At 42.3% G+C, this 24,600-nt stretch overlaps 2 protein-coding genes across 38 annotated transcripts in view; both read left to right on the top strand.

The window, feature by feature from the left end:
- Nucleotides 1-16,792, top strand: part of ube4b (ubiquitination factor E4B, UFD2 homolog (S. cerevisiae)) — a 30,059-nt gene extending 13,267 nt beyond the window's left edge. For all 3 annotated transcript variants that reach the window (XM_038305931.1, XM_038305930.1, XM_038305932.1), the window contains 15 exons: nucleotides 222-320; nucleotides 396-509; nucleotides 623-821; nucleotides 3,473-3,611; nucleotides 3,678-3,777; nucleotides 4,002-4,129; nucleotides 4,222-4,320; nucleotides 4,477-4,712; nucleotides 13,110-13,236; nucleotides 13,356-13,500; nucleotides 13,625-13,759; nucleotides 13,889-14,080; nucleotides 14,222-14,396; nucleotides 16,245-16,391; nucleotides 16,515-16,792. In XM_038305931.1, the coding sequence (XP_038161859.1) occupies nucleotides 222-320; nucleotides 396-509; nucleotides 623-821; nucleotides 3,473-3,611; nucleotides 3,678-3,777; nucleotides 4,002-4,129; nucleotides 4,222-4,320; nucleotides 4,477-4,712; nucleotides 13,110-13,236; nucleotides 13,356-13,500; nucleotides 13,625-13,759; nucleotides 13,889-14,080; nucleotides 14,222-14,396; nucleotides 16,245-16,391; nucleotides 16,515-16,579 (2,100 nt within the window). In that variant the 3' untranslated portion in view covers nucleotides 16,580-16,792. The remainder of the gene's footprint in view (nucleotides 1-221; nucleotides 321-395; nucleotides 510-622; nucleotides 822-3,472; nucleotides 3,612-3,677; nucleotides 3,778-4,001; nucleotides 4,130-4,221; nucleotides 4,321-4,476; nucleotides 4,713-13,109; nucleotides 13,237-13,355; nucleotides 13,501-13,624; nucleotides 13,760-13,888; nucleotides 14,081-14,221; nucleotides 14,397-16,244; nucleotides 16,392-16,514) is intronic.
- A 2,289-nt stretch (nucleotides 16,793-19,081) lies between these two features.
- kif1b (kinesin family member 1B) overlaps nucleotides 19,082-24,600 on the top strand; it is a 61,700-nt gene continuing 56,181 nt past the window's right edge. For 7 of the 35 annotated variants that reach the window (XM_038306014.1, XM_038306017.1, XM_038306018.1 and 4 more), the window contains exons 1-2: nucleotides 19,083-19,413; nucleotides 21,134-21,287. In XM_038306014.1, coding sequence (XP_038161942.1) covers nucleotides 21,182-21,287 — 106 coding nt within the window. In that variant the 5' untranslated portion in view covers nucleotides 19,083-19,413; nucleotides 21,134-21,181. Of the gene's footprint in view, nucleotides 19,414-21,133; nucleotides 21,288-24,600 lie in introns of all 35 variants that reach the window. The other 28 variants (XM_038306048.1, XM_038306033.1, XM_038306045.1 and 25 more) reach the window with 12 other exon arrangements.

Raw genomic sequence — 24,600 nt, 5'->3', positions numbered from 1 at the left:
AATTTAGAGCAATGAGGCCTTCAAACCTTTTTAAATAATTTTTCTTGTATCATGCCGTATTGTTGTCATGACATCCATAAATACCTCATACGCTGAATTCTAATATTAACCAGCCTTAGGGAAGAAAATGTGTTCTACTTGAAGTTATTTTCTTTTTCTTTTCTGTTATTTCTAGAACAGAAAAACAATGGGACTTAAAAACCGTCTGTTCTCTCATTTAGACCAAAGTAGGAGACAAGTATTTCTCTGGCCCAGCCATCACCATGGAGAACACCCGAGTCGTCAGCCAGTCTTTGCAACACTATCTGGAGTCGGCAAGAGTGAGTCCTGATTTCTTTTTTTTTTATCTTATTGATTCTACTGTGAGCTCTAATCATGGCTGTTTTCTTTACCAGGGTGACCTTTTTAAAGTTCTCCATAATGTTCTGCTGAATGGAGAGACGCGCGAGTTAGCTCTGAATTACATGGCAGCTCTAGTCAACTATAATGTGAAGAAAGCCCAGATGCAGGTGTGTAGCACTAAGAATTAACTAATCTGTTATCATATAACACAATACATGAATGCACCAGCAACATGTCTCTCAGCAAATATCAGATTTAGAGAATCTTTTTTTCTTCTCAGACTGATGACAAGCTGGTGTCAACAGACGGCTTCATGCTCAACTTCTTATGGGTGCTGCAGCAGCTGAGCATGAAAATCAAGCTAGAGACAGTTGACCCCTACTACATTTTCCATCCACGGTGTCGCCTTGTCGTCAGCCTGGAAGAGACTCGTCTGAAAGCCACCATGGAGGATCTGAAAAGCTGGATGGCTGAACTGCGTAAGTAGTACCATGCTAGATTGTCAAACCTTTAATATAACATCCTAGATGACTGCAGAGCCGTCCTTCACTCAAGTAACAATACATCAATCTGTACAATTTTTTTCCTCCCTCCTTCTTGTTACGATCAACTCCTAAGACTGTCAGCATCAATAATTGTTGGATATCTTCATACTACAGAATGCTTATAGTTCCTTTGAAAAGTATAGAATTTGAAAAAAAAATTATTGTTACATTCCCAAATATTTGTCGTAAAACTAAAAGTAAACAGTTCTAAAAAAAAGTTGGATGAATTAATTTGTAGATCATGATCTGCATCCTGGATTTTCCACTTAGAAAATTATATTTTAGTCCCACTCCTCGATTTCAAAAGAATGTAGTGGTTAAAAAAAATCGAGAGACCTAGTTACTTGACGTTTGATCTTATTTATAAGTCATCAAAGCATCAACAGCTCCTGGTTCTCTGTCAACATTCGTTGTAGTATCTCATTAAGGGACGCACTCCCCCAGAGCTGTGTCCAGAAGCTCTATAACTTTACGCCAGTCTTGACTGGCTCACAGAAGTGATGTCTGCTATTAGAGGAGGGACTTTTCCCCAGTATAAGAACCTGACGTCACGACATGCTGGTGATCCTCAGTCCAACACCTCTTCTTGCTCCCAGAAGTTTACTTGGACTGCTAATACAGCAAGTATTGAGCTAGCTTAACTGTTCACAGAGCAAGCTAACAACTTGGTCAAAGAACCCTACTCATTACTGTTATTTGCTTATTCTGAGTCCTTCTTCCATTGCTGGTCTGCCACCAAATAGCAGCAGTCGCAACTAGCCATGAACTATCTGCTTTTTAATTTACGGAGCTTACGAGGCAGCTTAAACTTGTACTCATGGACAAGATCAAGCCACTGGCTAGAGCTTGCACATGTTTCGACCTTATAGCTGGGGCAGACACCCACCCTGTCAGCACATCGTGCCTGGGGCTGCAACATGCCCGGGACGGAGTAACGTGACCAGCTAACTGTGAGCACTGTGCGCCGCTCTCCCTTAAATCTTGTCGCAGCAGGCTAGTCTCAGGTCTGACGTCTACAATACCTCTATCATATTTCAGAGAACCATCGTTAATTCCTTAACCTAAAGCTCTTTCACATTTTAACCAATCTGTACTTTAATAGCCATTCAGTGTATTTTTCTCCAAGTTCCTGTGCCCATTTCATACCTGTAATCAAAGTATTATTTTATCCACGTACCTGAACCAGTGGAGTTGTAAAGTATTTTTGGTTGTAGTAAGTGATTTTGTGTTTAGCTAATCCTTAATTGGCCATTGAATTCAGTTTATTGCCATCTAAAAAAAGTCTATCATACAGTGGTCCTTTATTTCGTTCTGATCAACATTTGGACCATGTGACTCTTAAAAACCAAATCAGATGTGATACAGATCGTCCTTTAGTAGATTGGAACTGGCAAAACAAAAATGGCACTGTTTATTTGTTTTTCTTTTTAGCAAACCAAATAAAGGTTTGTACGATTTGGATTAGGGATGCACGATATTGGGATTTTGGCCGATATCCGATATGCCGATATTTTACAACTCATGTAGCTGATAACCGATACCAATACCGATGTTAAAGCTGGAAAAAAATAAGTAGTCATTGAAAATAGCAGTTTTGTTATCCATTTCTGACACTTTGAAAGATAATATACTCAAATATGTTTTCATATGGTGATATCAAATTGATTTTTAAAAACACTGTATCGATCTATTTTACTTTCAAAATCTCGGGAAATTTCATCGTTCTGTTACAAAGTCTCATGATATTTTGCAAATTCTTGTGAGATTTTGTTAGTAAAATAGATAAATACCGCGTCAATATATCAACATATAAAAATATGGCTAAATTTCGTGAATTTTCGGGGGATTTCATAGCATAACAATGACGTATAGCAATATTTCATTAGTAAAAGAGATTGATATGGTGTTTTTAAATGGCAAATATCAGCATATGAAGATATTGTGATATTTTAATGTATCAATATTTTTTCCCTCATCTTTAGAAGTTTTTAAGTCTGTAAAAAATAAGTTTTTGAGGAAGAAGAAGAAGTAGTATTTTTTTTTTTTTTTAGACTTTAGAAACTCAGAAGCTGATCAAATATCGGGTTAAATATCGGTGGGGTGGCCGATGTCCGATATTCAGTTTTAAGGCCGATACAGGCCGATACCGATAGGGGGCCGATTATATCGTGCATCCCTAATTTGGATGTAATGTATCCAACATTACCCAATTACAGTTGTGATGCATATCAACGGAATACTTGTTTTTCATGGGACTACGCTAAATAGCTCCAAATGCCAAAAAGAGTGTGAAGTAGTCTTTTTGAACAACAGATATGAATGCCAACTTCTCCTTTTTGGTGAATAATTCACTTGTGGAACACCCAGGTATAAAATCCCACCTTTGTGAATCCTCTACATTCAAAAACTTTTCAAAGTAATCCAGAAATGTTATTCAAGAAAAGTCAAGTCATTTAGAAAATGTAAAATATGTTGGTCATTTAAAACTTTTAAAACTATTTTATGAATAGTATAATATATAATAATATGATGAATAAAAACTAATGTGCAACCTCCTGTGTTATGTCACATGTGAACATTATCAGACGAAGATCCCTCCAAGTTCTCGGAACCCAAGTTCCCCACCGAGTGTTTCTTCTTAACACTTCACACCCACCACTTGTCCATCCTGCCGTGCTGTCGGCGCTACATCCGCAGATTACGCGCCATCCGTGAACTCAACAGGTAAACAACGAGTAGTTGTAGCATGTTCATTTTCTGACCTGTGACTAACTTTGTTTCCCATTTTAGGACTGTAGAAGAGTTAAAAAACAGCGAGAGCCAATGGAAAGATTCTCCCCTGGCTAGTCGGCACAGAGAAATGCTGAAACGATGTAAAACCCAGCTCAAGGTCAGTCCTGTTGGAAATCTTACCGTCTGTCTTTTATTTATTGATCCAATCCTAGGGAACAGTGTAAGGGTAAAAACACACCAGCCTTTTTCTAATGTCACCTCTGGGTCTGTTTGGACATTAAAATACTTGTTCTCTCTGCTGAAAAGCTGCAACATGAATGGTCATGCATGGGAACATATTTGCTGAGACGTGACGCTTATCGTGTGTGACTGTCCTGTCAGAAACTGGTGCGAGCCAAAGCGTGCGCTGACGTGGGCCTTCTGGACGAGAACCTGCTCCGCAGATGTCTGCAGTTTTACAGCACAGTCATTCAGCTCATACTTCGGTCGGTGGACCCTGCCTACCCCAAGTGAGTAAACATTCCTCTGACTGATCATGCTGCTGATGCATCTTTATCGTTTGTTCTTCAGAAAAAGTATAATCATTCTCCTTTTTTTCCAGCATTACCCTTCCTTTGAACTCTGAGATTCCCAAAAGCTTTGCTGCTCTACCAGAGTTTTACGTTGAAGATGTGGCAGAGTTTTTGCTTTTTGTTGTGCAGTAAGTTCTCTGCTTGTCTTCTATTTGTTTTCCAGATCTGAAATAAAATAACTTTTTGACAGGGATGCTAAATGGTCAACGTGAACCATATATTATTTTTTCAATACCTGATACTTCAGAACATGTTCCTTTCTGCTTCATCTTTATCCCCTGCAGGTACTCCCCCCAGGTTTTATATGAGCCGTGTGTCCAGGATGTCGTCACCTTCCTGGTGGTGTTCATCTGCAGTCAGCACTACATCAGGAACCCTTACCTTATAGCCAAGTTGGTGGAGGTGCTGTTTGTCACCAACCCTGCTGTACAGCCTCGTACTCAGAGATTCTCTGAAATGATGGAAAACCACCCATTGTCCATCAAACACCTGGTCCCTGCTCTTATGAAGTTTTACACTGGTACGTTTTATCCGCTGTACATGAAAATATCAGTTTTTTTGCTTTTTTTCATTAATCAAAATTATGCTGACATTCAGTTAACTGGGTTAAAAAAATAAAATAAACGCACCAAGGGGTCATTTCTCGATGCAGGTTTAACAAACTCAGATTCAAATCTGCAACTCTAAATTGATCTAGCTTGGAGTCGGGTAGAGCCACTCAAGAGTTTACAACATGTTTAACAAGTATAAAAAGCCATTATCAGTGAAGAACCGATTCGATGAATCACCATGACAACAGGCAACAGGAATAGCCTATGTCACCCCAATGGAACTAGAGTTCTATTTCATCCCTACTGACCGCCAGAGGCGGTGCTTCAAGCACTGAATGATCATTCTTGCGCATGAGCAGGTCGAGTATTAATGACAACAAAGTCAGCTGTGACCTGCCGGGGACCCACGTGACTCTATATAGTCACGTGGCACCCGGCAATCAATCCCTTTTGTTCTTCTCGCGCGCAGGTGTGTTGAGTACCGGAGTGTGGTCGTGTGAAGCTGGTTGCTTCTGTGTATACCACTAGTTTCCTGGCTGCTTGTTGCTGGTAGCCCCGTGACCGGGTTTGGTCGGAGCTGCGGGTAAGTCTCGCCCTCCAGGGGCTGCACAAGCTGCTTTCACCTTACCAGATCTGCGGTGACTGGTAAGTTTTCGTTCTTTTCTCAGCAGTAGTTTACTGTTCGCTTTGATTTGCCACGTTAATTTTGTGGCTCTTTTGACTCACGGTAGCGTTTCTGCTCGCGCTGAGTTGTTTTCAGTTTGTTTGCCTAAGCCCACCAGTAGCGTTTCTGCTCGCGTTGGGTTCTTTTATAGTTTGTTTATCTACACTCACCAGTGGCGTTTCTGCTCGCGCTGAGTTGTTTTCAGTTTGTTTGCCTAAGCCCACCAGTAGCGTTTCTGCCCGCGTTGGGTTCTTCTATAGTTTGTTTATCTACACTCACCAGTGGCGTTTCTGCTCGCGCTGAGTTGTTTTCAGTTTGTTTGCCTAAGCCCACCAGTAGCGTTTCTGCTCGCGTTGGGTTCTTCTATAGTTTGTTTGCCTAAACTCACCAGTGGCGTCTCTGCTCGTGCTGAGTTCATCTTTAGTTAATAATCGATTTGCTAGTGGCGTTTCTGCTCACGCTGAGTTTGGAATCTCTGCGGGGGTTTTCCTACAACGAGTCGCCAGTAGCGTTTCCTGCTCGTGTTGACTTGTCCTTGGTAGCAGGCTGATCACGCCTTTCAGCAGTATGATGCTGGATAATTTATGTTGCTCGACCTGTCTGGCTCCACTTCAGCCGGATGACGGGCATGACTTGTGTCCCTCCTGCCTCGGTGTGGAACATCTCCGGGAGGCGCTGTCAGATGACGCTTGCCCCAACTGTCGCGTCATGCCCCGGTCGGTCAGACTGGATCGGTTGGCTGCACTGGAGCAGCCTACCGACTGGGCGAGCGCTTCGCCGCGTGCTCGTTTGCCGATGGAGAAAGCGGTGTGCAAACGATCTACTGTGGCTGCACCTTCGGTACCAACGAAGCGTGCTAGACGGACCGATGCAGGGAGGTTGTCCACCAGAGTGGATCATCTCACTACTGAGCTGGCCCAAATGAAAGCCCTCCTCCAGTCCTTTCAGACTGCTGGTGATCGCGGCACGGCTCTCCCTACCGAGCAGGATGAAACGTCAGTCAATGACGACGATGCTGTTTCTGTGGCGGCCTCTGGCACCCATTTCTGTGAGGACCTTCCGGAGCTGGGCTCCGGGGCCTCTGGGTCGGACTCCATTGCCTCCCAGGAGGATACGGGGGAGTCTGTGACATCCGCTATTCGAACGGCTCTTGCCCGTTTACAGATTAGTGTTCCTCAGGCCCAGCCTGCGGCTTCCAGCGCCTTCTTTAGGCGCAGTAGGTCAGAGACTGCCTTTGTGGTTCCTCCCTCGGCAGAGTATGTGCGGGAACTGCATGCTTGCTGGTCAGACACCAAGGCGTTTTCACGTCTGACGACGGATGGCAGGGTCCTGGCAGCTATGCAGGAGGCACCCAAGGTTGGCTTGGGGCAGATGCCAGCGGTGGAACCGGGCATTGCCTCTCTTATAATCCCGCCTGATGAGGCCTTGCGGCCCAATGCCCGTTGTCCGCGTCCTCAGTGCCGTATTACCGACGACCTTCTCTGTAAGGCCTATGACTCTGGGGCCCGCATGGGCCGGATTGGGAACTCTCTCTCCCATCTTATGCTGGCCCTGTCTTCCTCCTTGGAATCTGTTCCGCTGGATCATGCCACGCAAGGCCTGGTTGATGCATCTCTGCAGGCCTTTGCTCTTATGACGAGGGAACTTGGACGCACACTCTCCACACTGGTTCATGCTCGCCGCCAGGTCTGGTTGGCGCAGTCACCACTAACTGAGCCTTGTAGGAGGACCCTCCGGGCCCTGCCTGTGGTCCCGGGGGAGCTTTTTGGTTCAGCGGCACTGGACGCCTTGGACCGTACGGCTCAGGCCTCTAGAACGAGGCAACAGCTGGCAGGGCTTCACAGACGTGATCGCCAGCCAGTAAGCACCTGGGCAGCTGCGGGTCCTTCACGGAGGTCCTTAGTGACTTCTCCTTCTCCCACTGAGCCCCAGGGTCTGTTACCAGGTCAGAGATCGGTCCGGGGACCTGCTCTAGATCGGAGGAACAGAGCTCGAGACCAGGCTGGGACGAGGTCCTTTCATCCCTTTCGAGCCGCGCAGTCTGGCCGGCGTCCTCCCGGGCCTTCGAAGGGCCGGGGGACCCGCAGATGATGCCTTAGGGCCGGCGGTCGGTTATTTTTCCCCGGGACAGCTCAGCTTCTGGGCTGCCCACACCCCGGACTTGTGGGTGTTGTCCACCCTGTCCCGGGGGTACCGTCTTCAATTCCGCCGCCGGCCACCTATCCCTGGCCGGGTCAGGATGACTGTGATCCACGACCCGGTGAAGGCACAGGCACTGAACCAAGAAATCTGCACCTTGCTGGCCAAGGGTGCTATAGTGCCTGTGGACCCCCTGCTGGATCCAGGGGGCTTTTATTCCACGTATTTTCTGGTTCCGAAGAAGACCGGGGGCCTGCGTCCAGTCTTGGACCTCAGAGGCCTGAATGTGTACTTGAAGGCCATGCCCTTTCATATGCTGACCACCAAGGAAGTGTTGCAGGCGATTTCCCCGGGCGATTGGTTCACTTCCATAGATCTCAGGGATGCTTATTTTCACGTTCCGATCGCTCCGCCCCATTGGCGGTTTCTTCGTTTTGCTTTTCAAGGGAGGCATTTCCAGTTCAGGGTCCTCCCGTTCGGACTTTCACTGTCCCCCAGGGTGTTCACCCGATGTGTTGCAGCGGCCCTCTCTCCTCTGCAGGCACAGGGATTGAGGATCCTCCCATATCTGGACGACTGGCTCATTTGTGCCGCGACGTGGGACCAGGCGGTTCGAGATACTCGGTTAGTGCTCCATCATGTGGGATGCTTGGGCTTGCAGGTGAACATGGAGAAAAGCAGTCTGACCCCCTCACAGGAGACTGTCTTCCTGGGCATTGCCATGGATTCCATCTCAATGACTGCTTGCCCGTCACCCCAGCGGGTGGACAGTATATTGAGCGTGCTCCCGGAATTCAGGCGCGGCATGGCGCTGCCTCTTGTGCGGTATCTTCGACTCTTGGGCATGCTTACAGCTGCGTCCGCCGTAGTGCCCTTGGGGCTGCTGTCATTGCGGCCCCTCCAGATGTGGTTGAACAGCTTGAATCTGGATCCCACACGGAACACTCATCGTCTCCGAAGACTTCGGGTGGGGCCTCAGTGTCTTCAGTCTCTGTCCCAATGGAGGGTGAGGTTGTTTATGACCACAGGGGTCCCGCTCGGTTCCCTCCCGTGTCGTCGGGAAGTTGTGTTTACAGATGCATCCTCCACGGGCTGGGGTGCAACCTGGCGGGGTCAAATGGCACAGGGGACATGGTCCCAGCGGCAGGGCAGGGAACACATCAATGTCCTGGAGTTACAGGCTGTGCTTCTGGCTCTTCAGAGCTTTCTTCCAGGCTTGCGGGGGAAGCACGTGCTGGTGAGGTCAGACAACACCACAGTGGTCTTTCACATCAACCACCAGGGGGGCACGAGGTCAAGGAAACTGTTGTGCTTGACTCAACGGCTTCTGACCTGGGCAGCTCCACGCATAGCCAGCCTCAGAGCAGCCTACATCCCAGGGCCGGAGAACGTGCCAGCAGATTTTCTATCCCGTCAGAAGCCGCTTCCAGGGGAGTGGAAGCTTCACCAAGAGGTGGTGGAGTGCATCTGGAAGGTCTTTGGCAGGGCGGACGTGGACCTCTTTGCCTCAAGGGACGCATTTCACTGTCCCCTTTGGTTCTCGTTGGACAACAGCAGCCCTCTGGGCCACGATGCTCTGGCACACGACTGGCCCAGGACCCTCCTTTATGCCTTTCCGCCATTCAGCCTACTTTTTCAGACTCTCCTCAGGGTACGTCAGGAGGGGCACAGGGTCCTGCTGGTGGCCCCCTACTGGCCAGCGAGGACTTGGTTTCCTCTACTGTGCGAGCTCAGCTCCGGCTCGCCAATGCGTCTCCCCTCCAGGAGAGACCTTCTTTCCCAGATGGGGGGTCAGATCTTGCACCCCGAACCGGACCGGCTCCAGCTCTGGATTTGGCCCCTGCAAGGCCGGGGTCCACCTTCTCAAGATACACTGGGTCCATAGGGCATACAATGGCTAATGCATGGGCGCCGTCCACGCGAGCTGTCTATGCTAACAAGTGGACGGTCTTTGCGACCTGGTGCCGTGATAGAGGGCAGGACCCGGTGCAGTGCTCAGTTTCTGACATACTGACCTTCCTGCAGGCATTGCTGGATCAAGGACGGTCCCCATCTACCTTAAAGGTGTATGTGGCTGCCATTTCCTGTTGGCATGTTGGGCTGAATGGTTGTTCTGTGGGCCGAGACAAGGATGTTGTACTGTTTTTAGGAGGTGCTCGGCGTTTGCACCCACCCAACCGCCCTGTGGCACCGGCGTGGGACCTTTCTCTTGTGCTTGAGGCTCTTCGGTCCCTCCCATTTGAGCCCCTGGCGTCGGCGGACCTCAAATGGCTCTCACTGAAGACTGCGTTCCTTTTAGCTATGGTTTCCGCAAAACGTGTAGGGGAGTTACAGGCTCTCTCGATAGCCGAACCCTGCTGCCGGTGGAATCCTGATGGCTCAGGCGTTACACTGTGGGCTGATGTAGCATTTATTCCTAAGGTATCACTGCCAGCAGGCAGCACCCAGCCTCTCCATCTTGCCCGGTTTGACTCCGGAAGTCCCTCTGAACCACTGTGTCCTGTCCGTGCCCTTGAGACATACATCAATGCCACGGCATCCTTCCGAAAGACAAATAGCCTTTTTGTTTGCTACGCTGGCTCACGGAAAGGTCAGGCACTTTCTAAGCAGCGACTTGCACACTGGGTTGTGGATTTGATCTCCAAGGCTTATGCCTTGCAGGACCGGCCACTGCCGGCGGGAGTGAAATGCCACTCTACAAGGGGCATGTCGACATCGTTTGCTGCTATGACTGGGGTGCCATTGGATGTTATATGTCGTGCGGCCTCCTGGAAGTCACCTAGTACCTTTACTCGGTTCTACAGGGTGAATGTGGCTGCGCCCCATCCGCTTCAGGGAATCCTCGAGCAGCATGCCTCTACATCACATTAGGTGGGTGGTGTGGTCGTTGTTCCTTGAATGTTGCTGATTCCTCGTGACCTTGTTGATATGAGTCATCCAGTGCTTGAAGCACCGCCTCTGGCGGTCAGTAGGGATGAAATAGAACGAAAGTTACTACCGTAACTACGGTTCTATGAATCCCGGATGACCGCCAGAGTGCTTGGTCCCTCGGAATCTCTGCTTTCGCGAGAAGATTGAGGGATTGATTGCCGGGTGCCACGTGACTATATAGAGTCACGTGGGTCCCCGGCAGGTCACAGCTGACTTTGTTGTCATTAATACTCGACCTGCGCATGCGCAAGAATGATCATTCAGTGCTTGAAGCACCGCCTCTGGCGGTCATCCGGGATTCATAGAACCGTAGTTACGGTAGTAACTTTCGCTTTTAATGCAGATATAAAAAATTTTAATTAAATTAAAAAAGGAGAATGTGTTTAAAAGACAGCGAAACAGTGCTACAGCTACAAAGGAGAGGAAGATGGCGAAGGACAAGATTGTTCCTCAAGTCAATGTCTAAGTTTATATGAAGTGGGCTATGGCAGGCCGTTTTTACATTTATTAAAAGCACTCCTCTCTTTTGTTCCATTGGTAAAACACTAAAATAACATTCTTCCTGATCGAAATAGCACTCCTAGACTTAACTGTAATATATTTTATAAATTACATTTTTGTAGCAGAAACTGAATTTTAGTAATTAAAAAAACTAAATTATACTATTAAGAATAAAGTTTTATATATACCGGTATATAGAAATGTTTACACATTTTAATCGGCCGTTCTTACATTTATCAGCTTGACTGAAAATGTATATCTGAAAAACATTTTTTCATAGTTAAAATAATACAAATGGTGACCATTAATATTAGGAATATGGAGGTCTGAAATTAATTTGTAGACATCCAAATAGTTTATTCTAGATGTGGCGAATGTCATTTTGTTTGAAATGATCGTTTAGAAAATTTGTTTTTTTCAGACTTCAGGAATACATATTCAGTAAAACTAGTACATATCAAAACAGTTTGCCATAGACTGTTGTGACTGCAATAATATTACAGGGTTATTTCTTGAATGGTAGTAGTTGGATGTATCTATTTAGGTGAAATACTAAGTGGCTGTTTGCAGCAGCGCTTCGGATGTTATCGTCTCAATAAATGGCCGTTATAAGCGGCTATCAGTCCCATAGAATGGCTTCACATTGTGCCAGTAGGCTCATTGGGTTGTTATCATTGAGTGAATCCTAATCCTAAAGTAATTCCTTTTCCCCCGGGCAATTAATTAATCTATATTTGTTTAACGTGATTGGCTGTAAGGAGAGTGAAGACAGAGGACGCTGTGCTCCCGACCAGGTTAGCTCTGGGAAGAATGTTACTACGGGGACTGAAACAGAGGTTGACTAAATTCTCTTTGTGAAACGGAAAAGTCAGAGGCCGTTTCTCAATTTCTCAAGAATACGAGTATGGACTTGTGTCCTCGCCAAGTATGTTCTTCAAAAGAACAAGGAAAGTATGGACTTGGGGAAAACGGGAGAACGGGAGCACGCAGCATATATATGGGTCAATTGGAACAAACGTACTCATGACGTCACCAAACGCTCGGCTAGTCTAGAACTGCGTTTGACCTCCTGTTATTAATAGTCTCTAGATAATAATAAATTCTTACCTTTTACATTTATTGGGGGAATAATAATTCACACAGTCAGACAAACAAATCAAATTATAATTTTGCCAGATAAAACAAAACTCACCATGAAAGCCAGCGGTACTTCACACATGGCTATGCAGAGAGAGAGCTGCTGCAGACGGGCTGGGGTTAGCCCTGGCTGCTGTTATCCTCGGAGGTCCACTCGTTGCCATGGCCCTCTCAACTCTCAGATGATCTCAAAACGTAACTTTATTGAACAACGGCAACAGAAAAGAGAACTTAGCTTAAAACTCAGAGCTCTGTGAGCACTCCACTGGAAGCTGCTGCTGCCACAGTGCATACTGGGACATCTGTTATTTTTCTCAAGAACAGATAAGTCTGCTCTGATGCATACCCGGTAAATAGGGAGGGGTGAGAACAACATCCGGGGACTTTGTCCGTTCTAGGACTTCTTGCTCTTGTGAATTGGAACAGTACTAGGGCTGAGGCTGATGACGTTTCACGAGTACAAGAGCACATGAGAATGCACAAGTACATGTATTGAGAAACCTGCTTCTTGAAAGGGACCTCTGGATGCAGCTGTTTTTGAATGGGCTGTTACACCCCTCTCTTTCCTATGACTTAATTTTAAACTGCTTACTGATAATAAAAAAGCAATTTTTTCTGCCCTCAATAATTGCTTCAGAGAATCATGTTTTCTTCAGCTCAGAATAGAAAAATATTAGATGATCTGTTGATAGTAATGAAATTTCCTGCATACAGGCTAAAAATGCACATTATGTAACACCTGGGGGGAAAAAAGCCTTTGACTCAATGGCTTAAGTGAATTCCTCTTTTGCAAAGATCACCAAACATTTTAATTTTAAGATCTTCTTTAGATCTTCTTGAGTGAATAAGTTTTGCTGCAATAGCTCTTCTGCTGACTATTCCATAGTGTTAAATGAGGAGAACTTCAAATTAAAAATCCTTTAAATCAGGTTACAATTCAAGAAAAGTTGTTTCTCTGTATTATTTCACAAAATACTTGAATTTTTCTCTCCAGATGTTGAGCACACTGGTGCTACCAGCGAGTTCTATGATAAGTTCACTATACGGTACCACATCAGTACCATCTTCAAGAGCCTCTGGCAGAACATTGCCCACCATGGCACCTTCATGGAGGAGTTCAAGTGAGTAAAATTAACACTTTAATTATAAATTTAAGAACTAAGTTGATATCTAATTTTGTGACATTTTTAGGGGTTTCCAAACTAACTAGATCTTTTGTTTTGTGTCTCCCCTCCACCAGCTCTGGAAAGCAGTTTGTTCGCTACATCAACATGCTGATTAATGACACCACCTTCCTGTTAGATGAGAGCCTTGAATCTCTGAAACGTATCCATGAGGTTCAGGAGGAGATGAAGAATAAGGAGCAGTGGGATCAGCTGCCCAGAGTATGTGCTCTGCTCTATTTTTTTTTAAATCAAGAAGAGTAAAGACGGCTTTTCAAAACATGGCATGGGTGTGGATGGAAGGGTATGGAACAGTTTGTTTGATCAACTCTCATCCTACTTTCAGGAGCAGCAGCAGAGCCGGCAGTCCCAGCTGACCCAGGATGAGCGAGTGTCTCGCTCCTATCTGGCACTGGCTACAGAAACGGTTGAAATGTTCCACATCCTAACCAAGCAGGTTCAGAAGCCTTTCCTCAGGCCTGTGAGTGTCTCTCTTTCCACGGCATGTTTGACAAGATGCACCTCGCGCACCCAGTTCAATAAAAATGAACTAACCTTTTTTTTAGTAATTTAACATCACTTTTCAGAGCTGTTCCCTTCCTTCACACAGGAGCTCGGACCTCGTTTAGCTGCTATGCTGAACTTTAACCTTCAGCAGCTCTGTGGGCCCAAGTGTCGGGACCTAAAGGTGGAGAACCCAGAGAAATATGGCTTTGAGCCCAAGAAGCTCCTAGACCAACTGACTGACATCTACCTTCAACTAGACTGTGCCCGCTTTGCTAAAGCAATCGCAGATGACCAGGTTGGCCCAGACTGCATTACCTGTCATCAAACACTGAATTAAAAGTTTTACAATCCCAAAGCTTGGAGTTGTTACAGCTTTACCCTGTTTTACTAAAATTATCAATGTTTTGTTGTGGATGTTTTTTATTTATCTCTGCAGCGATCATACAGCCGTGAACTTTTCGAGGAGGTGATTTCCAAGATGCGAAAGGCCGGTATTAAGTCCTCCATCGCCATTGAGAAATTCAAGTTGCTGTCCGAGAAGGTGGAAGAAATAGTCGCTAGAAACTCTCAGTCAGAGATGGACTACAGTGACGCACCCGATGAGTTCAAAGGTTTGTGTGTCAACATGGCTAATATTTAGGGGTTTAATAGTGGCTGCAAAGTAAAAGTAGAACTGCACTCTTAGACTTTATGCTATGTAACCTCACACTTAGCACAGATGTTATGTTTCTCCTTCTAATTGCTCCTAGTGCTTGTTAAAAACAAAACAAAAAATGAAGGTGAACACCGTTACTGGAAGTTAAAAAGTAGAATCTGATATAACCTTAGTTTTATAAGCATTGTCATTTCTGAGGGGGGGTGGTCACAAGGGGGTGATCAGCGAATCAGTGGATTCAAGGTAACGTGAAAGATACATCTAGTTTGACACGTACATTTTCAAGATACTTTCTTAGACTGAGAGCAAATATGCCTTCACTCTATTATTGTACACGTCATACGAACCTCATGATTGGGGCCGTTTTTAAATCCCAGTTTCACATGTCATTGCTCCAAAATATAAAAGACGATATTATCATAAGACTGTTAATGAAATTGATAGTCAAAATTTAATTCTGAGCAATAATGAATGTATCAATTTGAACCCTAAGATTATAAATCATAGGCAGTGACAGGAAGAGCATTTTAAACCTAACCGATGAGGTCATATATTCATATTCTAGGGACTGCACAATTTTAAAGCCACCTGTATGGAATGAGAGCTATTTTAATGAGACTTATGATCTGACAGGGACATTTAGAAACCATCTGAAAGCAGCTCTTGTATTTTAAGAATTCAAACCTGAATACGCAGTGGGTTTATATGCTGCGTAAATGGGGAGTAAGATAACTCTGGAATCCTAATCTATATTCAATGCACTACTGAACCTTTGCCCTGAGGGAAAACAGCCACCTCAGCGTGACCCCCAGGTCAGTCCCTGATAGAGAGGGTCTTCATTGGATTCCAAACATTTGCAGTAGATTTTGGCAGCTCATGCAGATCATATAGACAGCTTAGAGCAATGCTATCCTGTGACCACAGACTTAATATAATCCACAAAGAGAATGTGGTCTGCATACCTCCTTTGATTCCCAGATATGTCAGCCGTCCCACCACAGTTGATAGGAGTGTGCCATCCAGGAGGCAGGAGTATCAGCTGTCTTCGTGGTTATAATATCATGCAGAGGGGTTTTATTCTTACCCGCAAGACCCACATTAACAACTCTGTGACATTTTAATATATAGGGGACAACTTAATTTAAAACAACCATCGTTTTTTATTGGATATCAGGTTAATTTGTTTTTCCATGTGGAGTAATATTACTGTCATATAAAAGATGCACCTTTTTTGCTGTTAAGACCAAGAGTTTTATTGATTTACACTTCATCTCTTTTTTTTTTTCTAAACGTGTTTTAAATCAAACTATATTTAAAGTTTATTTTGCATGTTCTGTTTCCTTATTTAGCGTAAAAAAAAATTGCCTGACATTTTGTCAGATTCTAAACTTCATGCATCATCTTGCAATTTTAAATTGTGGAAAATAATATTATGGAACATCATCTCACAATGGAGAAATTCACTTCTGCATTTTAACTAATCCCTTTGGGGAGCAGTGGGCTGCCACTGTGCGGCGCCTGGGGAGTAATCCGGGATTAAAGGTCTTGCTCAGGGACCCAGGGTGCAGGCTTTGGGGATCAAACCGGATACTTGAAAACCTTCTTAGAGCACAAGTGCACTGCTCTAACCAATAGGACACCACTCCCAATAAAAAAATAGGGTGTTGAGTTGAACAAATAGAGGCATTAAGCTGGACATTAGTATATATGTATTTGATTTTTAGAATTAAAATAGAATTATGTTCCAAGTAAATGTCTATTGCTGTTTTTTTCACCATTCTACATTAAACTTTTATTATCTCAGACCCTCTGATGGACACACTGATGACTGACCCTGTGATGCTGCCCTCGGGGAACATTATGGACAGATCCATCATCTTGCGCCACCTGCTGAACTCCCCCACTGACCCCTTCAACAGACAGCCCCTCACAGAGAGCATGCTGGAGTCAGGTAACAGCATAAAGATGGCTATTTTTTTTTTCTTTTTGCTGAGTTATTTGTGAATAAATGCATTTTCTCCAGTTTGCACTTCTTAGTCTGTTCTTTTTTTTATTTGTGGTTGCTTCTATGCAGTGCCTGAACTGAAGGAGAGAATCCACGCCTGGATGAGAGAGAAGCAGGGTGCTCGCCCTCTCTAAGAAACACAGCGTTGGTGTCTGACCGGATCACTGATTTGAAGGGATCGTTCCAAATCATCTGAATTTAATGTCACTACTACCAATGAGAACAACATTTTGAATGGAGAAAAAAAAAAACCTGATTGGATTTTTATTTGCATTTACCCTTTTTGTCTCAAACCATTCTCATGGTTCTAAAAACAAAACATAATAAAGTAAAAACTTTTACCTTTGTCTCTTGGGTTTGTGTAAATTCTATCAGATTAGAGCTAATAGTTGGTGGTTCATGTATTGAAGATTTGCAGAAAACAGTTTCCAAAAAAACTTTAGCAAGTCTTTTTGATCCTCTTCCTTTACAGTGCTTGTTCTATTTGGTAAAAAGTGTGTTGGCTTTATGAAAAGGAAAGTAGAGTCTGTGTGGATAATGATCAAATTGTTTTAAGGCTAATTTGTGTATTTCAGCCAATGTAGCCTGTTAAATAACATATGCGGCATCTGTGATTATGAATACAAATTGGAACCATAAATAGCTGGATTTGGGCTAACATAATTTAATTTTAAAAGGAAGTGACCTTTAATTTTTCGATATTGATTAGCAGGAACTTAAGTGGAATAGTGTGGTGGTTACATTTTGATGCTGACTTAAAAAGACTGATTTACTGAACTATGTTTTGGAGAGAAAAAAAAACGTGTTTGCTCATCAAGGTCAAATATCTGTTATAGAAAGGGGGATGTTGTAGAATCCAAATAATTTTACCATACTTAAAAATCTGTCATGTAACACTGCATTTACTGTACCTTGGCTTTTCTGCCTTTACAGGAATTATTTACTTTAGAGAAGTCTTTGAAATTAAATGCCAAATTCCCTTCATTTCACAATTCTTAATCGTGTTTTCCTCTGATTTATCAGGTTATTGGTTTGAGGGTGAAGTTTTGAATATGTTGGATAATCATGTTTACTAAATAATACCTGTTTAACTAACAGGGGGTTTAGTTTGCCAGCAAGGTTTTTTTGTAGTAATTTTAAACACAGTCAATTAATAAAGGCTGGAGGGCCTTGAAACTTGTACAAAATTCACAAATTTTTCTAGGACAGAAAAATGTATATATATATTTTTTAGAAACATTTTATTGGTCTGAGTTTTTCAAAGCACTGAACACTTTGTTCCATCTATTAAAAAAGCCACCATCGCACAGTAAACAAGACAAATTCATTCATTTGCTGTGTTTTAAAATCAAGAAATTTACCATGAATAGAACACAGCTATTTTACATTAGAAATAATATTTTAAAGAATGCTTAAATTTATAGCTTAACACATCCTTGTTGTGTTTCAGTCATAAAATAAAATCCTTGTTTAAAATAACTCATTCTTATCACTATAAGTTGTAGCCAATTAGAACTATTATAGATGCACCAGTGACACTTTTCCTGGACAACACCAGTTTCAAGTTGTTTTTGGGCTCAGATGTTTAAGATAATTTATTTAAAATAAGAAAAAAAATAATTGCAGATTTTTGTGATGGTCTTGCATCAAATAGAAAATTGCAACATCTTGGTTAATGGGTGTCCTTAATCTGATTTTTATCTTACTTTAAAAGGGAGCATAGAGGGATAAGTTGTTGGTTGATAACTTCTTCTTAGTTTTGCATTTAATGGGTAAATGAAAACCAGATGTTTAATACCTGAAATCAACTAACAATTTCAAACCAATTTGTTACATTTTTAGTAATTCCCCATCCCTAAAGTTTGATGTTTGTTGTGCTAGATTATAAGTAATAGAAATAAACCTCTAAACATAAAGTGTGATTTAAAAACATATCTTGGTTTAAATCTTAAGTGCATATGCTAAAGGGATGATTACAGATATTCCTAATACTATAATGGTTCTTAAAAAATGTCCGAGCATGAGAAAAAGTTTTTTTTTTTCCATTGACAGTTTGTTCCAAAAAAAAAAAAAAAATGTATAGCATAGCATTTTTTTATTAATCTATTGAAATGCATCTTGCATTTTCTACCCTTTGTGTATATATATATATATATATATATATATATATATATATATATATATATATATATATATATACTTGTACTTGAAAATAGTTAATTCTGAAACGTGAAGAAATTAAAGTTTGTAGCTAACTAAATTACTTTGAAAAAACTTGGATCAGATATTGCACTGGAAAAAAAAAAACAGGTACTCCGACTCTGCTACAACCTATTCTTTCTAATTTTCTTTGAAAGAGATCCAGAAAGGTGCAGAAAGCCTTTATCGTTTGGGGTTGGCCATTTAATTCCTCGCCAGGGGGCGCTATTTTGCGGTGACCCTGGTAAAGCGGCGACAGCGGTGCGGGGAGCGGTGGGGTCGAAATCCTGCAGTGTGGCGTCACACAAAAAAAAAAAAAAAAAAAAAAAAGAGAGGCCCCACCCACCCACATCGATTCAGAAGATCGCCATTGGCTCCCTGACATCTAGTCCAGTCGAATCCTTGCGCTGATTGGACCATTGGTCTGTCAGTCGGCACGCTGAAAAGCAGTTGACGTAATCTCTTCGGTAAATCAAGGCAATCCATCGATTTCCATTCTCGCACGGTCGCAGATGGGCGGCCGCTTTTTTCCCGTGGCTTTGGAAAAAAAATAACAAAAAAAACGAGATAGTCGCACAGAGCCACCGTGCTCATATTTTTACATATCCATCGGGCGGAAGATACCGCTATAATGGGTGTTTTCCACGGAAGCGGACACTGTAGCAAAATACGTGTGTTCAGATTCTGATTAAACAAGGCAACAACATCCCGACCGCCCGCAAGCTAACATTAGTTCCCGGTGGTGCTGCCTGGGGCAGAGTGACCAAACGTGAGTATAAAATATGTTTTATGTGGATAATATACATATATATTATGTCATATTAATTTCTGCTCGTGAGCAGCAACATTAGTCATAGAAATGCGTGTCCCGTACATAGTTACGTCACGTAATGTACGTTAACAGTTATCATTTAGACTATATTAGCAAAGGAGTCCAAAACCGTTACATTTAGCTGTAATTGCTTAGCTGCTAACACTACATGTTATGTTGACAGAAGCCTCAGCCGGTAACCTTTTATTATGTCTAAACAGTTTTTCCAATGAAGAAATCTCATAATTATCGTTTAAAACGACTGTCTTTGGGAGGTATTAACCTTTTCTCTGCTTAATAAATGTGAACAGTGTGTTCCAAACTCTTCTAACAATTCAGCAGAGGAGGATTAGCCCACTTCTTAACGTCGGTGAATTAAATTTTTTAATATGTAAAAAAAATGGAGGCTCGCACTAATGCGGAGTCACATGCAGCAGACGGGGCCCCCGGCTGGTTGTCCCGCTGTAGCCCCACAGCAAGGAAAGAGGAGATAGGATTTCATGGGCGTATGCCTCAGCAAGTATGGCTGACTGCTGGAATATGGAAAAAACAAGGGATCATTTAGGAATCTGGTGTAGAAATGGACTACAGGCGAACTGGAAGGATGGGGTTTGAAGCCCCAGAGACGGACAAAGATTGAATAACGCCCTAAGTACCGTTTTATTTGGGGGGTCCATTTTCATTATGCATATAACAAAGAAAAGCATGTTTTTAAAAAAGAAAAAAACAAACAAATGAAAATGTTTCAGCCGTCATGAGTAAGTTAGAATTCAGAACAATATTTTTGCAATAACTTAATTTAAAAATTGATCACTGATGTTGCCATGCTATGCTTGATAATCTATAACTAACGTTCGTCTTTTTTTAGTTGCTAGTATAATAAGCACTTGCTGATAAACATTTTTTTCATTCAACACATTTCTTATTGTATAGGTAATATTTTTACCTTTAAAAACGCACGTTTAGTCCACCTTAAAATATCCTGTCATATCTTTTATTTCATTTTTCTAATTTAACGTTATATTCAAATACCCCAATAAAAAATCATAAATGAATTAAAGTTTTCGACTCTTATGCATCTGCTCACTCGTCAGATAAATGGATTTTAGTATATAGGTAAATCAACAAATTTTTTTAATTTTTTTTTTTAAGATTAACTGCTTATATGAATCTACCGGTTTTTATACCAACGCTTAAATTAAAAAGCAATGTGAATTAAAAAAAGAAAACGTTTAAGATGATCAGTATTTTCTGTACGTTTATCATCAGAAATGTTGATGCTTTTGTTTGCAATAGAAACCAAAGATGTATTTTTATGGGGAGGGATAGGTCGGTACCATATCCCTAATCAAAGAAATGTTATAAAAACAACTAGATATTTTTGTGGCTGGTGATTAGTTTCCTGCTTTTGGCACAAATATGAGTCATTTTTCAAAATTGATATGAAATATTTATAGAATGTGCAATATATATATCAGCAACTATCCAACACATGAATGAAAACACAATAAAATGAACGGAAAACTGATCGATGAATGATTTTTAATTCATTTAGTGCATTTCCTCTACTGCTTCCTTTCTAATGAGAGCCTATACAAAACAGATTTAGTTTTTCACTCCGATAAAATACCTTTGACTAACCAGATTCTTTCTTCCATTTTTTGTCCGTTTTCTTCAGGAGGGATATAAAAACGATCATACTTGGAGTCCGACCCTAAGAGCAAGCATGTCTGGGGCATCTGTAAAAGTTGCTGTTCGAGTTCGACCCTTCAACTCCAGGGAAATAGGAAAGGAGTCAAAATGTATCATTCAGATGCAAGGCAACACTACAAGTAAGTACTCTACTGTCCCACACACAGGAGCCACCACACGAACCACATTTTAGAGTTCATGCAGGTTTGTCTGGACCTCCTCCCACGTGGTGTTTTCTTCAGGGGCTCTTTGCAAAGGGAAGGAGAATGAGCAAAGTGAATGGATGGTGAAGAAAGAACAGGCTGAAAGGGAATAAAAAGCTTCCACAGGGGAATTTCTCCCCCCTCACACTGGAGGGGGGGCTTCATGCCTGAGGAGTCTGTGGGAGAAAGCCACTGTTTGTTCCTGATGCAGGGACCTAGGGGTCATTACAAAGGCTGACCTGCAGTCACCTCCCAGCTCGCTGGAGCTTTATCACAGCCAGTGTTGTTGCTCTGTAGTTTATGACCACATTATCTCTTGGCGGCGTGCATTTGGTGTAGTGCTTTTCAGAAGCAAATAAAATGATATAGAATTAGGTTATTTAGTCACTAGATAAAGTTGTTACTTCACTGTTTGTTGACGCACCATTCGCTCTAGAGAACTAAATAAAACAACTTTTTCTTGATCAGCTAATTTGCTGCTCAAGTCTAATTTTTATTCCTAATCGATTAAATGTAGCAAACAAAGAGGTTCTGTCATTCCTAGTTTGAAAAGATGACAACCAGGCAGCATGTGCTACAGGATAAAGGTCAAGGTTTGATTCATAGATAAAGGCAATATTGTAATGTAATTTCACTTGGATCAGAACTACTAGTTAAGTTAATGAACTTTAAATAGCTGTTTTCTTTTTTGTATAACTTGCCTTTAAATAAATACTTATAAAATCTACAATTTACAGGCCACTAGGTGAACATCTTTAATAGGGAGAAAATTCTAGTACCGTGATTTCTAATGTTTAGGTTGTGATTTTTTTTATTTTTTTCCTCTGGCCATTAACAAGTTTTTCTAGACACAAGCAAGTAGAACGTGTTTTACTGATGCCAATGTTTTGAATTTTATGCCGTAATGATTTTGAAACATGAGGAGGATGGGTTGAAACAAGCATCTGGATTACTATAAGCTTAAGCTAACATATCGATGCAGAAAATTATAAATGTTTTTAGTTGAGACGGTGACATTCTGGGATAATGTAATTGAGGCATACTTTTGGACACACAGATGTTAAATAAGAATAAAGGCTGGAAAAATGTGTTTGTATTCAAAGTAACTAGATTGATCTGTTTGTGACTGTGAGTCATCAGGTGCTGTGAGGTATTAGCTGCCTCCTTAGTCAGGTTGGTGTCATTTGTCCCATTTCAGTCCAATGATTAATATCTTCCCCCCTGATGCTAACAGAACCATTCAATGACCCAGTAACACGACAGCTTCTGAGAGAGGAAAATAGTCTCTCTGGCTTTTCTTAACTCTCCCCTGTCTGTCTTATCTGCCTCATTGGTCTAAGCCCGTATGAATCTTCTATCAGATCTGGTGTCCCTTCTAGATGTGGCTCACTTTTTCTTTATCTCTCAGAGTCTACCAAAAAGAGGATTTGTTAAATCCCCAGTACTTTTTACTCCATATCCGTAGGTTTTCATTATTCCAATGTCACCCGGAGGAGCTGGAGGGGAACTTGTGGTATCTAGCAGAACTGCAATAGCATATGCAGGGTTTTTTTTTAAGGAGGGGGTTAGTAAGGGAGTGTGTAAGCAAGGGAGAGGAGTAGGCTGCAGCACCGCCTGCTCTACCTCCCCATCACATGGCCAGATTGCAGAACAGAGAGAAAGGCTGGCAGGCAGCCATACTCTTCTTTCATCAGGTCTTTATTGCAGATGGTATGCTAAGAATGGTGTCCTATTAGGATGCTGAGAGTTTGAACAGAACCAAGTGAGTCAAACATGTCGAGGTTCTAACATGTTGATGTGCTCTACCTCTCTGGTCAAGTAGATTTCCTCAAGCACCCTAAATTATGTTTATCACGGTTGGCATGCTTGGCTTTGAGACTCAAGTCCCTAACAGTTTGTTTGAGGCTGCAAGAAAGTTGATGTTTTTTATATACAGTTTTATCTATTCACAATGTAATTGTTTTTTCATATTTTACTTTAGCATTCTCTTGGTGCGTTTTTCAGTTTCTTGAACAAAAAGCATCTTCATCCATCAGAAATTTACACCACTCTAACCCCAAGAAAACTTATATCTATAGTTGTGTTCACCAGTTTCCTGATGGTGCGTTTTGCACTAATAATATATTTATTATATTATAATAAGAGGGATGGGGAAAGGGTTTATCATGATTGATGACATGAAGAGGAAACTGTCAAATCCAGTTGATAGGAGAGAATAATAAAGGGTGTTCAAGTGGAAAATAATTTGGATTAGCTTATCCTGCCACTTTCTTAGTCTATCACTCTAAGTTCTCTGTTCAAAAATTTGTTTTGTAGTATATTTCAAGTTGGATTTTTAAGATCATGACCATCGGTAGGGCTGATCAATCTGGTAATTGGCTAGAACTTGTGTTTTTCTGTTTAGGGCTGTAATATAACATGTGATCAGAAACGCAGCCATTAGTTTTTTTTTTTTTTATTTACCAGATATTTTTCTTTGACCTTATTTAATTAGTGCTATATATCAAAAATATTTAAGCATGAGAAAGTTTTTTTCTATGTTGTATTGAAAAGATTGATCATCGCCAGTCAGAGCAAACCATCTGCTGCTTTGGATCTGTAACTGATTAATTGCTGCATCGCTGTTTCCAAAATTATTGTAAAGTAACTTTTGAGTTTCAAATTGCTTGATAAGTAGTAAGCTTTAATAAAAAACATTAACTCAACTTTTTTTTCAATTTTTTGGATATTAAGCATTCCTTGTTTGATAGACTACACACAATGTGTGTGTTTTGGTGTTATTTTAGGGATGTGTCAGATTTAAATAGGAGTGCAAGCAGTCTGGCCTTTCTCCTGGAGTTGCTTGGTCAGCGTGTAGGTGTTTGACAGATGTTTGCGAGAGGCCATGACACCACCCCCCCAATTGTGGCGCACTCAAGGGCACTTGTGTCCATCCATGTGCGTATGTCGACAGGAAAGGGCTAGGGAGAGCCCGGGGACAAAAAGTGCAGGATAACACGTCTCCTCCTCCTCCTTCTCCCCATCTCTTCACAATGCACAGAGGGTTGTCAGGGATTGGGTGCATGCAGAGGAGCAGCAAATTGATTATCCAGCCTGCGTGGCCTCTGCAGCCAGCCGGGAAATAAGCAAAGGCCTCTTTCAAAGGAATGTCTGAAACAACCAGAGCTAATGTCATTATAAAGGAGAGATGTAATGGCCAGTTATAGTGATTTGTATCGGTGTTTGAAATGTTAAATGATTCCACCACACC

The sequence above is a fragment of the Cyprinodon tularosa genome, unplaced genomic scaffold, assembly GCF_016077235.1.
Source record: "Cyprinodon tularosa strain WSP-4 unplaced genomic scaffold, ASM1607723v1 ctg57, whole genome shotgun sequence".
Taxonomy (NCBI): Eukaryota; Metazoa; Chordata; class Actinopteri; order Cyprinodontiformes; family Cyprinodontidae; genus Cyprinodon; species Cyprinodon tularosa.
The sequence above is the reverse complement of the archived record's forward strand: the minus strand, read 5'-3'. Positions and strand labels throughout refer to the sequence as shown.